General features: G+C 37.4%; 1 protein-coding gene across 1 annotated transcript in view; it reads right to left on the reverse strand.

The window, feature by feature from the left end:
- Positions 1–12,358, reverse strand: part of LOC149805738 (neuroglobin-like) — a 29,810-nt gene extending 17,452 nt beyond the window's left edge. Inside the window, exons 1-2 of the mRNA XM_089936811.1 lie at positions 12,149–12,358; positions 8,680–8,914 (exon numbers count right to left, since the gene is read on the reverse strand). Of these exons, the coding sequence (XP_089792937.1) occupies positions 8,680–8,914; positions 12,149–12,246 (333 nt within the window). The 5' untranslated portion in view covers positions 12,247–12,358. The remainder of the gene's footprint in view (positions 1–8,679; positions 8,915–12,148) is intronic.
- Positions 12,359–12,670: the final 312 nt, after the last annotated feature.

Raw genomic sequence — 12,670 nt, forward strand, 5'->3', positions numbered from 1 at the left:
GGCCAAGAAAAGAAGAACCGTTCGAGACTTAGACGTTTTCGATTATTGAGAAAGAACAAAAAAAAATGATGCACAGAGAGTCTTGCGCTTGTTCCAAGTCGGAACTGGATGTGTTTGCCATGCCCCCCACCATGATGACCATGCAAGAATCCCAGTGGGTGGAATTTCACCCCGTCTCCTCTTTGACGGATTCCGCTCCCATCGAGGTTGAAATCAAAGGACAGCCCGAAGATTACATCGATCTGAATAGCAGTTACTTGTACCTGAAAGTCAAAATTCTAGATAAGACTGGAGGTGCTATAGACGATGAAGAAGTAGCTCCCGTCAACAATTTCATGCATTCCTTGTTCAGTGGAGTGGACTTGTACTTGAATAACAAACTGGTCAGTAGCAGCATGGATACTTACCCTTATCGTGCCTACCTGGAAAATCTCTTGACGTACGGAATAGATGCCAAGAACACTCATCTCAATGCCTGTGTGGTATGGGAAGCTGACGAACCTACCAAGTTTGAAATATTGGAAACTGATGAAAAGAAAGACAACAATGATGGATTTGTAGAACGAAGAAAGAGAATCACTGGAGTCGACACAAGTTTAGAACTGATGGATCGTTTGCATTTGGACATGTGGTTGCAAGAAAAGTATTTGCTGAACGGGGTGGATGTCCGCCTGAGACTGAATCGTAGCAGTACCGCTTTCCATTTATTGGCTGATAGTGACGGTTACAAAACCAAAATCCAAGAAGCCGGACTCTACGTACGCCGTGTGGAAGTGTTACCTAAAGTGGGAAACGACATCAGTCAGACGTTGAGCAGAACGACCGCCAAGTATCCTATACGACGCGTGGAAGTGAAAACCTTCACCATTCCCAAGGGACAGCGATCCATGATCGAAGATCATCTGTTCCAAGGACAGTTACCAAAACGTTTGATCGTTGGTATCGTCGAGAATACAGCCTTCAACGGAGCTGCCGAAAAAAATCCTTTCTACTTTCAACACTTTGGCGTGTCCAAAATCGAAGTCAGTCGCGATGGCAAAACCTTGTGTACCCGACCTTTTGAACCTGACTTTACCAAGAAGAATTACTTGACATCGTACTTGTCCTTGTACGAAGCCACCGGACAGTTAGGAACCAATACCAGTCACGGTATTACGTACGAGGATTATGCAGGAAGCTACGCTTTGTGGGCTTTTGATATCACTCCAGACCAAGGCAGCGACGAGGGACATTTCCACCCTATAAAATCCGGCCAGATTCGTGTGGAAATTCAGTTTAAAGACCGAGACCCTGATGAAACGGTGAACGTCATCCTGTATGCAGAATTCGATAATACCATAGAAATCAACAGTTTGAGAGAAGTTATTCTAGATTACTAGAAGCCATGGAAGACTGTTATCCCTCTTTACCTAGTGGAGAAACTTTGGACATGAAATGTGAGGAGACCGTGGAAAAAGAAGAAGTGTTCATGATGAAGTCAAGATGGCCAGAACAAGAAGCCCATTTAGTCTCCTGTTTTGCCAAACACTTGGTGGAAAATATGACGGAATTGATCAAGAAAAATTGTTATGGATGTCAAAACGATCATCCCAGTCAAATTCAACACGATAAATGCCTGATGCTGAGTCAAGAAGAAAAATTGGACGACTATCTGGACGAAGCTTGGAGTCTCATCTCGGACAAAGACGTGTTGCACCAGTGGTATAAAGACTTGCGTGAACATTCTTGTCCACCATTAACCACTCAAGAGATCCATCGTATCGAAGCTCTCCTGAATCAGAGTGAGGAAACAGAACGAATAACCGTTTATTCGTCAGACATTTTCAAGCAAAAAGTCAGGATCGAATTGACGACTTATTATTACCTGTGAAGAAGAAAACAACACAAAACAATGGATACCTGGGAACTTTATTACCTTTTGAACTACAGTTCGTATACGGCTTCTTGGAATCCTGTCGTCTGTGCTAAAGATGAACTCCCTCGTCGCGAACCTAAAGACCATCAAGCTTACGTGATCAACACGGACGACTGTCATCTCCCAGGAACCCACTGTGTAACCGTCTACTTTCCTCAAGAAGGATGTGTGCAAAATTTCGATTCCTACGGATTGCCCCCTTTGGAAGACGATATCGTTGACTTTATGAGAAGAAATGCTCAAACCACCCGATTCAATAACGTGAAATTACAAGGCACAGATTCCTTGGTGTGTGGACAATATTGTGTGTATTTTCTGCATCATCGCAGCCTGGGCTATTCCTTAGAACATTTAGTAACTCATTTTGATCCTCGTTCTTCTGCTAGAAACGATGTGAAAGTAGATCGATGGTTTTGTGACCATTATGCTTATCTTTTGTCTCAAGCTAGGAAACGTAGTGTCCATCAATGGCCTAATGATTTCCAACAGTGGAAATCACAATTTCATTCACAACGTTGTCAGCCCTGTTTAAAGTAGATTGTCAATTGAGAAAAAAAATGTTTGTGATTTGAAACAATTGTTTGATGTTATATTGTTGGATTATTGTTAAAAATGTTAGAGTTGTTGTTTAGTGTTAAGTGATTTTTGAATAAAAAATGTTGTGTTTTGAAAAAAATGCCTTTGTCTTTTGTTTAGCTAGAAGAATGTTGGATTGATGCTCTTTGACTTCTCTCTATCCCTCCCATAACACTATTTGAACGTTGCGGCTCGAAAACCGTGTGGGGATGTTTTCCTTCCCGTCCGCGCTTTGACTTTAAGAACCGGGGTTGTTTCCAGTCTAACCATCCATTGTCGACTCATTCTCCTAAGAAGATGTGTTCCAAACTAGCTAAGCTCAACGAAGCCTACGTGAATTTGCATAGGGTCAGACACAGTCTGATACCGAAGCCAGAAGAAATAGAGAATGTGAGAATGTTAAAAATCACTGAAGACCTGATAGAAGAACTCTTCAGAGAAGAAATGAACAGGGAAAAAGAAGAATGGACAGAGAATGCAGACTTCAGAGACAGCAGCAACAACAACAACAACAACAACAGCAGCAACCTGAAGCTGACAGAGGCTTTGTCGATTGTCGTATCGACACCAAAGAGTTCTTCTTCTCTTTCCGAAGAAGCAGACCTATCGCCAGAAAGTCTATCTTCAGAGGACATCGCATTCTTAGAAACTAAAAAAGAATGCCATAGCAAACACAAAAAAACAGCCCTTTTCAGCGCTACCCAATACTCTAGAAAAGAAATAACGATCGATTTGCCAATGTGTGTAGGTAGAGTAGTGTGAAAATAAACACTAACTCTTTTTAAAAAATGTGAGGGTATGTGTTTGTGTGTTTGTGTTTGTAAGTGGTTAAGTAAGTTGGTATGGATAGTAGATTAAAATGATGTCTTTTTTGGTGTTTGAGGTGTATATTTGGAGTTAGATTGGATTGCTTTGCGTATGTGGATAGTCTATTGAAGTGATTTATAAAAAATTTTAAAATAGTGATGGGTAGCATAAAAAAGTGAGTGAGTGTTTCTTTTAGGTCCGCGCGTTGTTTTTTTTTGGACATGATCTAGGTAAGATCAATTTTATGTTTTCTAGGGGATGTTTTCCTTCACGTCCGCGCTTTCACTATAAATTGAAACTCGTTCGGCAGTCTAGCTACCCTTGTTGATTGATCAACACCAAAAATGAACACGAGACTGTCTAAACTGTTGGAACTTCATGTGCATCTGGAATATGCCAGGCGCATATTAAATGAACTGGCCGCGGAAGCCATTGTGGAAGAGGGAAGGATAAAAGAGGAGGGGGAAAGAAGAAACAAAGAAGAGGAGGAGAGAAGATATAAAGAAGAAGAGGAAAGAAGATACAAAGAGGAGGAGAGAAGATACAAAGAAGAGGAGGAAGAAAAGGAGAGAAGAAGAAAAAATTTCAGAATCCCAGAAACCGAAAATTGGGATTCTGAAGCCACATATCCTGCCTCTGCTCTCTCCCCCCAAAAGGTAAAAAGTAACTGGGGGACAAGATGTGTATGTGGCGCCAGGCCTGGAAGGTGTCACCATTAACCAGGTGTCCATGAAGTTCCAAAAAACAGCCCTTTTCAGGGCTACCCAATACTCTAGAAAAGAAATAACGATCCATTTGCCAATGTGTGTAGGTAGAGTAGTGTGAATATAAACACTAACTCTTTTTTCATTGTGTGAGGGTATGTGTTTGTGTGTTAGTGTTTGTAAGAGCTCAGGTATGTTTGTGTGAATAGTAGATTATGGGTTTATTTATTGTTTCTTAGCGTATGTGGAGAGTATAGTTTCGGTTTTATTATATGAAATGAGAAAGTAGGGGATGTTTTCCTTCACGTCCGCGCGTTGTTGGGTCATGATCTAGGTAAGATCAATTTTATGTTTTAGGGGGATGTTTTCCTTCACGTACGCGCTTTCACTATAAGAACCCACAGTATTCGTCGTTCAAACCATTCTACAAAGAAGATGGCTTCTAACCAAATTGACAAAATGCAAACATTGCAAGACGTTTTGGACAATTTAGGAATGATGGAGCAGATGTTAATAAGACTCGTTGAAGACCACTCTTCCTATAGTCCCCATCGTGTAATGATGGAAATTAATAACTTAAGAAAGGTAAAGGATATGATAAGTGGTGTCATGAAAGAAATAAAGGAGGAGAAGGAGGATGAAGAGGAAAGGATAAGAATACGCAAATGGAACGAAAAAATTGAAGAAGAAGAAGAAAATGAGAAGAGGAAGAAAGAAGAGGAGGAAGAGAAGAAAGAAGAGGAGAAAAAAAAAAAGAAGAGAAAGAGTGTAGGAGAGAAAATAAGAAGTTGGTTGAGAAAAAGAAGAAATTAGAAGCAGAAGAAGAAGAAGAAAAACCAAAGGCCCTTTTCAGGGCCAGCCATATTTCTCGAAAAGAGAATGACTTTTCAATTGCCTCCCCCTTTTTTCAAATTTTTTTTAAAAAAAAGAAAAAATCCCATGTTCAATTCCCTTTGTCCCTAGACAAGCCCAAACTCTATTCCTCATGTTAATTTCCCTTGTCCCTAGACAAGCCCAAACTCTGTGTTAAATTCCCATTGTCCCTAGAGTGGTCCAGCGTTTTTCTCCATGTTAAATTTCCATTGTCCCTAGAGTGGCCCGGGGCGGGGGGTTTGTAATGCTAATTCCCATTGTCCCTAGGGTGGCCCACTTAACTACTAGCGAGTGTAGTAAATGATTTATCTGCAGGCTCCACTACTTCCTGAATCCTGAAATATATTGAGTTCAAATCCTAAATAAATATATTGAAAAATGAGCGTGTCTGTTCTTATACCGATTTTGTTCCCATTCAAAAAGAAATCAGTAATATGTCTAGGTCTTTCACATCTTCATTTGCATCATAATTGATAGGGCGATGCATGCAATTTCATTACATCTATATTCAATACATATCACATAAATATATTTGCAGGACTGACAAAATTCGTTGATATGGCAATATATAAACAAACCATTTATATCAATACATAATACCTATAAAGAAAACAACGCTTGTCCTGCTCAGGTACAAATTTTAGCACAATGTTTCTGAATCACGTTAGTTACGCGGTTGAATTTAAACATATGTTGAAATGGCACAGCTATTATTTGCAAAACGAAACAAAATAGGAGTTCCGGAAGTCTTGTAATTTTTAGACATAGAGAAACCTTTCAAGTCATTTATGTTCTACCAATGCTTTACATGCCCTACAGTAAAGGTAATGTCAACTCATCCACCTCCACCAATTTCATCTCATGTTCCTCAGACTCAATCCATTCAGCCCAAATACACTGTCACACTTGACGACAGTATGAAGAGAGAGAGAGAGAGAGAGAGAGAGAGAGAGAGAGAGAGAGAGAGAGCATGTGTGCTTAGTTTAGATAGGACAAAATTAACAACTGTCGATATACTCAGTATAATTATATCAACGTGGAATGTCAATACCCTCGCTAAAGTCAATGTGTAACACAGCTGATTAACTTAATCAAATATGGTAATTTTGCAGTGCCATGACTGTATAATTTATTATCTCCGTGTATTTAATGAAGATTTCAATTAGCACGACAGAAGGACCATACTGTATAAAACTGAATTTTGTGACCTAGTTTTGCTCTGCTGGTAAATACTGCCCCTGTATTTTAGTGTTGTCTTTCTAGTATAAGAGTGTATTATTTTTGTGCCAAATTATTGACACTGACATCAAGTCAGTTCAACGTAAAGAGGTCATCGAGAATACATATGGTATGTGTCTGCAGAAATAAGACACAATATCCCCACACTTTATGCGGCAACTGAACGAATATTTAAAATCTACTTGCAATGCAAGAGTAGTTTTTATAGTCAATGATTTTTTTTTGTTTCGGCGAACACAACAAACACATAATCAGTATCGTACGTTGATCGGGGAAAATTGTATCATCACTTTTGCGCACGTGACATCTGTATATCGCATTTGAATTTTCGAATTTCTTGAGATCCGTTGATTTTAAGTATACATTTGAGGAGATGAAACAATGTTCCGGATATACGTTCTACACTAACTAATGTTTGAGCGAGGGGTGGGGGGTGGGGGGTGCGGGGTAGGAGTGTAAATACGAGATTCAAACATTAACTTTAACATTAGTAAAAATACATTTTTTTAAAAAAAATTTACCATTTCCATGATAGTAGATTATTAAGTTATTTTTAAATGAAATCATCAAAACATCAACCAGTTGCAACTTGTCAGTCATTGTATCCACCCCTAACCCGTGTCAGCTAATGTTCAAGTCTCGCCTGCAAAACGTGGGTATGTGAGAAAACTTACCGGTATCTTTCTGTGGATCAGTGGATCTTCCTGAAGTTTTCTTGGGCTCATCACCAAATATACTGGCCGGAATATATAATGTGCACGAAAACGGATAAAAACCCCACACAAAGGAACCAATGCTAGTTTCAGAGCCATCCCTACATTTACTTTTTCTTTGTATCCATGCAAAGCATTGATCTCTACTCTTTTCTTTTGCTTTTATTGACGCAATTTACTTTGAGGTTTTCTTGTTTAGCTATATTAATGCTAATTCCATATTTTAGTCTATATTATTTTACAATAAATGAACGAGTCTTTCAATGCCGTCAGAACTTCTGGTAATATTCCAATGCCCGAACATTCGACCGTTTTATTCTGATTTGAAGTCCGTGCAAAGGTAGTTCGCGTGACTAAGACGAGTTACTGACTACCTCTAATGTTCAGCTCATTTGGATATTCTCTTCACCATACACAAGTCTGCTATTCTGCTTTTAATGCTGTCTAAACCGTTATTGCATATCGGCCCTCCGGTCTTTTGAAAACAACTAGGTATGCAAAGCTGATTATAATCAGAGGCATACACATTGACGATGAGCATCCTGACAGTTTCTGCTAAACGCGACCACCCAAACTGTCATTTGGAACAAGGCACACTGAGACAAAATCAACTTGTAAATTACAAATATACATACTAACAGAAATCGTGATTTGCATTCTGCTTAAGAGTATATGTTTTGGAACAATTTCTTGAGATTCAATGGGTCAACTTCTAAACACCATATACAATCAAACGTACATCTGCCAGTATGCCCAAATATGGATGCTTAAGACGTCATTCGGATTCTATGTATTCAATTGATGGACTTTTGCCTTAAAATATATCATGAAATATTTCACTCGTGACAATACATTGTTTCCACTTTACCCGTGAAATAATTCCATACATCTACTCGAAAGACGTAGATATTCCTAGTCTGTCTATATATATATATATATATATATATATATATATATATATATATATATATATATATATATATATATATATATATATATATACTGTAATTTAAAAGTGAACATTATGAATCATAATTACTTCATATGCTGACAAATACGAAAACTTTTGATTCTTGAATTCATGTCATTTACTATAAAAGAACTAACACGCAATCTGAAGAAGGCGAGTACATTCATATAAAGGGATAGACGAAGTATTATACATGGTATAATTATCGAGTATATTATCAACAGCTGGAGCTGCTGTAGTTATCACCTAGTTTAGCAGCTGATTATGCCATTTTAGAACGTGTACATTATGCTGAATATTTAATAATTCTTTGAAACGTTATGGTGCAGACCTCAATATTTTATTCAGAAGTTTAAAATTTTAAAATTCAAATTGCTTGAATTTCGCATGACCTTTGGACTATTTCTTGACCGTAAGGTCATATATGGATGCCTCCAATACAGTTTCGATATGTACTTGGTTCTATAACTCACGTAACACTGACATTCTAATTCAAGATATATTTCCTTCTTTATCCAGTAATAAAAACTACATAACATGCAGATTCGTTCATCTTCCTGTTTGAACATCGTGTCCATTAGATGAATTTTGCTATTTCGTTAACACAGTTCTATAATTCTTAAGAGCAATGCATACGTGACATCCTTCAGATACTAATGATTTGCAGGATGAATATGTATCCTTCCTCTACTGGAATACTTTACCAAGAAATATAATTTTAAGCACAATTATCTTTCAAGCGTTGTATTACTTTGTAGGAACACGTCAACTAAACGTACACTTTGTTGCAAACGTTGGTGTACGAAAACGTTGGTGTACGAAAACGTTGGTGTACGAAAATGAAAAATATTTGAATTCGATGAGAATTTAAACGATACTTACCCAAAATATTTGAGGATCAAAAACTTTCAGTCGGCGATGGGAGCGCCCGACTGACCGTAACAGGTGGATAACAGCATCCGTGTCATCTAGTGAAGATATTGCCTCATCCAGTGTGAACATAACTTGAGCCACGTGACCTTCCAAGTTTTTATTTGACCTGAGTTCCAATACATCGTACTGCCCACCAATCATTTTCAAGAACATCTGATGAATTTCATTGTTTGTTTCGAACAATCTAAAACAGAAAAAGATTTGATAAAATTTACATCTTTTAACCATTTCAAGTAGATAGATTGAATGTTTTGACTGCCCACTTCCACACTAGTTTCACACTAATTAAATCAGCTCTTCTAAGTATACATTATTAACTCTTCATTCGCCTTTATGTAGCAAAATGTATTATTTGATCGGGAAGAATGAGGTAAATATCCTGCAAATGGAACTTACAATGTACGCATGTGAGAGAAATATCATCAGTTTCACACGTCATGTATTTGTCACCCCTTTATCTTCGAAAATACGGAAGACATAACGATCTCGTTTCTGTCCAACCGTCATTTTGTCCGTCCATCAGTCAAAGTTTCGTTTCCGTTTTATAACTTCAAATACGTTTCTCGAGCAAGGGATGACATTACCTCTTAATGGTGTGTAGTATGATGGCCGAGAAATCTTATTATGTACACATTTTGCTCAGATGTGTACATAACGATTCTACATTTTAAAGTGTGCAGGTACAAATTTCGCGTACTTTAATATGTAGATCTGTCACGTACACATTTGAGCAAAATGTGTACATGTAAAGTTTTCTCCTGCTTTAATATGTAGAGCCGTCAAGTACAATGTGTACATATAGAAATTCATGCTAGTTTGATTTTGTATTCTGTATGCCGCTATCGTCCATCTTAGTGTCGAGTACTTCGCTGTTGGGCCTATCTTCAAGTATAAAGTCAGTATGTTTAGCTGACACTTTCCATTCCTCTCGATAATTGTTAAGCCCTTTAAAATTAAGGGATAAATCTTTGAATACTTTTACATGCACCCTAGAAATAGTGTTTGATATCGTATTGTGCATCCTATCTTCAAGGTAAATGACACAATTCGATATTTCATACTTCATTACATTTTCCCTTCCGTTCTATAACCATAAAGCCATTTCAGATCACATAACGATTCCTGGTAATATTTATAGTTGGTCGCTGACAGGTGTGTCGCATGACACATTGGAGTTGTATTTTCTAGATCAAGGTCACGGTCCAAAATTTTACATTTTCCATCACACTTTCCACTCCACTATATACGATTTAGAAGCAGATTGAATTTAATGTTTCACAAGTCATAGCGAAAGTTAATTATTATGAACTTGTTTTACCTGAACACCATAGTAATGGGACGGAATCTCAACAAATCTGAGTGTTCTCTCGTTTTTTCGTGCTTAAATATTTTGAGAGTAAACGAAATTAATTGAATGTGATCAATGCTGGTAACATACCAGAACTAAATCGGAACAAGCCGACTTTCGTACATTTAATTCGAGACTTGGACTCAAGTCTCAATAATGAAAATCTAGAAATCAGTTTTATGTAAACCAAAGTTCTGAAACTTGTGACAAAACAAAGTTTGAAAATTGCTCAGAGGACAAAATTTGGAAATTGTCAAGCTATGTTTAAGAATGAGAAACTGGGAATATCCTACTATGACCATGCAACCTTGGCCATAACACTGGAAAGTTTCAAATCTTTTATGTACATCTATAAATTTTAAATTCTGCTTTAATTAATCTGAACGTTACCTGAACGTTATGTGTATATTTCAATGGTTTGTATCCTTTTTTATCATGGAGAATCAAACACACGCGGCTAACGTGAACAATCTGCAGCCTGTTGTATTATCCTTGGCCTCTTTCTTGACAAATAGTGTAGGCTGCTTCCGATTGCATAGATACAGCAAACTATATTTTTCACTTGTTACTTCACTGAATGACTCCCCTCATTGACTTGTCTACCATTTGTAGCCATAGCAAGCGACGTATATTGATAAACATTAAACATACTCAATTGATGCTAAGATTAGAAGTTTGTAATAATTAAATGAGCGGATTATTAAACTCTGGAAAATACTAGCACGAGGTACGTTGTTAAGATTGATTTATTCCGCTTCAGCATACACAATGTTTTGCCAAGAAGATATTAAGAGTCTTCATTGATCGTGCGATACATTTAATTTATAAGTATCGCAGTCATTGCATCTTTGAAAACTCATCACAATACCAATTATTCTTGTGCTACGGTTCTATGTTGAAAACTACTGTCAGCCTTTGCGTTCTACTCTTTTATCTCTTTAACCTGCTGCCAACTCTTGAGTTCTACTTGTTTTATCTCTTTAACCTACTGCCAACTCTTGAAATCTGCTGTTTCAGCTGTTTAACCACTGCTAAATGATTTGCTCATATGAAACAATGTATCTATATCTTCAACATATTCGCATAGATTTGTACACTACAAATATCGTAATTTCTATGTCTGCTTCAAATATCAAATAAAACGCTTCAGCCTTTTAAATTTTGGATTGATCCCTACAATATTTCGGCGAATTTAGAGAAAGAATCTATATAAACTTTTTCAAGAAGCATTCTACTTTCTATATAAGAACATGGTCTTTCATTTTCTGAATCTCATCCTATTTTAAATATTGAAAACTTTAGTTACATTGACGAAATGTAACGGCAAATATATTTTCCAACTATCAGAATATGATAAATTCAAGGACTAGTGCCTTCATATGCACGTGTTAATGAATGCATTACTGTCGATCTGTCTTCATGTATGTATTATGTATGCACGTATAATAAGACTTGACTTCAATTAGACGAAAGGTCTATGAGGATACGGTCTGTACATAAGTAGTACGATGCATGAACATGGCAACAATTGAAATCAATGAAAACATAGGCACATATGAATGGACAATCATACGTTTTCAATCAAGAGAGTGACGTCATGAGCATTATTACCTTCCCATACATTCATATATACATACAGACAAATAAACACACAGCACATATTTATCTACTAAATCCTCAAACAAAAGGAAGCTATGGTATAGATGGATAATATTGTATGAAAAGGTATTTTTGAAGATAAAGACGATGATAATCTAATTATAATAAATAGACGATGATAATCTAATTATAATAAATAGGGATGGATGGGTAAGAAGATTTGCGGGGTATCCCGCAGAGTAGCTTTTTTACCGTTTGGGGTTCACCACTCCCATTGTGTTCGAGTTACCCTCCCTCCCTCGCTCCCTCCACCCTCTCTCTGTCTCTCTCTCATGCTCATCTTTCAACGATAAAATAACCTTTTTTATTTTCTTATCGACCCCAGAACGATTGCGGTGGTGAACTCGACCCGGCAAGACAAATTTCCCAGTACCCATTCATCCTCAATATCAATAAACTATCTTTCCTCACCTTAAGAACATCAAAATTCCGGTTTGTTCCATGTTCCGAGCTATTCCCTTCCAGGATTTTGTGATATTAAAACGCTGACGTGCAGTCAAAGGAATCATTGAGTCCGACTTATGCAGTTCTTTGATATTAAATGATGAATCGTTTGGAAGTTTCGTCTTTTCCTTGGAACTTGTATATTCATCCCCTTTGGAGAGAAAAACATTCGGGGCGGAAATTGTACAACCCATCTAAAAGAACCGAAATGGAAGTATCTCACAAAATATTTGGAAGTGTGTAGTGCTTAATCTACACTGAGCGCCATCAAGAGTAATCGTATCAAGTCCACTTGCAAACTAAGCCAACAGAGCACACGAGTTCCCTTTATATTACGTGTCAAGATATTATTCGTTGCCGTGGTAACTGCGCGATACTTCGTAGATTTAATACAATGTTTGGGCAATAATTCTTGAGCGATTTTGAAGCGACAAAGGCACAGCGAAATTAGTACAAAAGATACATGCTTGTACACAATAAACACTTAAA

This window comes from Sinohyriopsis cumingii, chromosome 2 (assembly GCF_028554795.1).
Source record: "Sinohyriopsis cumingii isolate HCF-2022 chromosome 2, ASM2855479v2, whole genome shotgun sequence".
NCBI classification, from domain to species: domain Eukaryota; kingdom Metazoa; phylum Mollusca; class Bivalvia; order Unionida; family Unionidae; genus Sinohyriopsis; species Sinohyriopsis cumingii.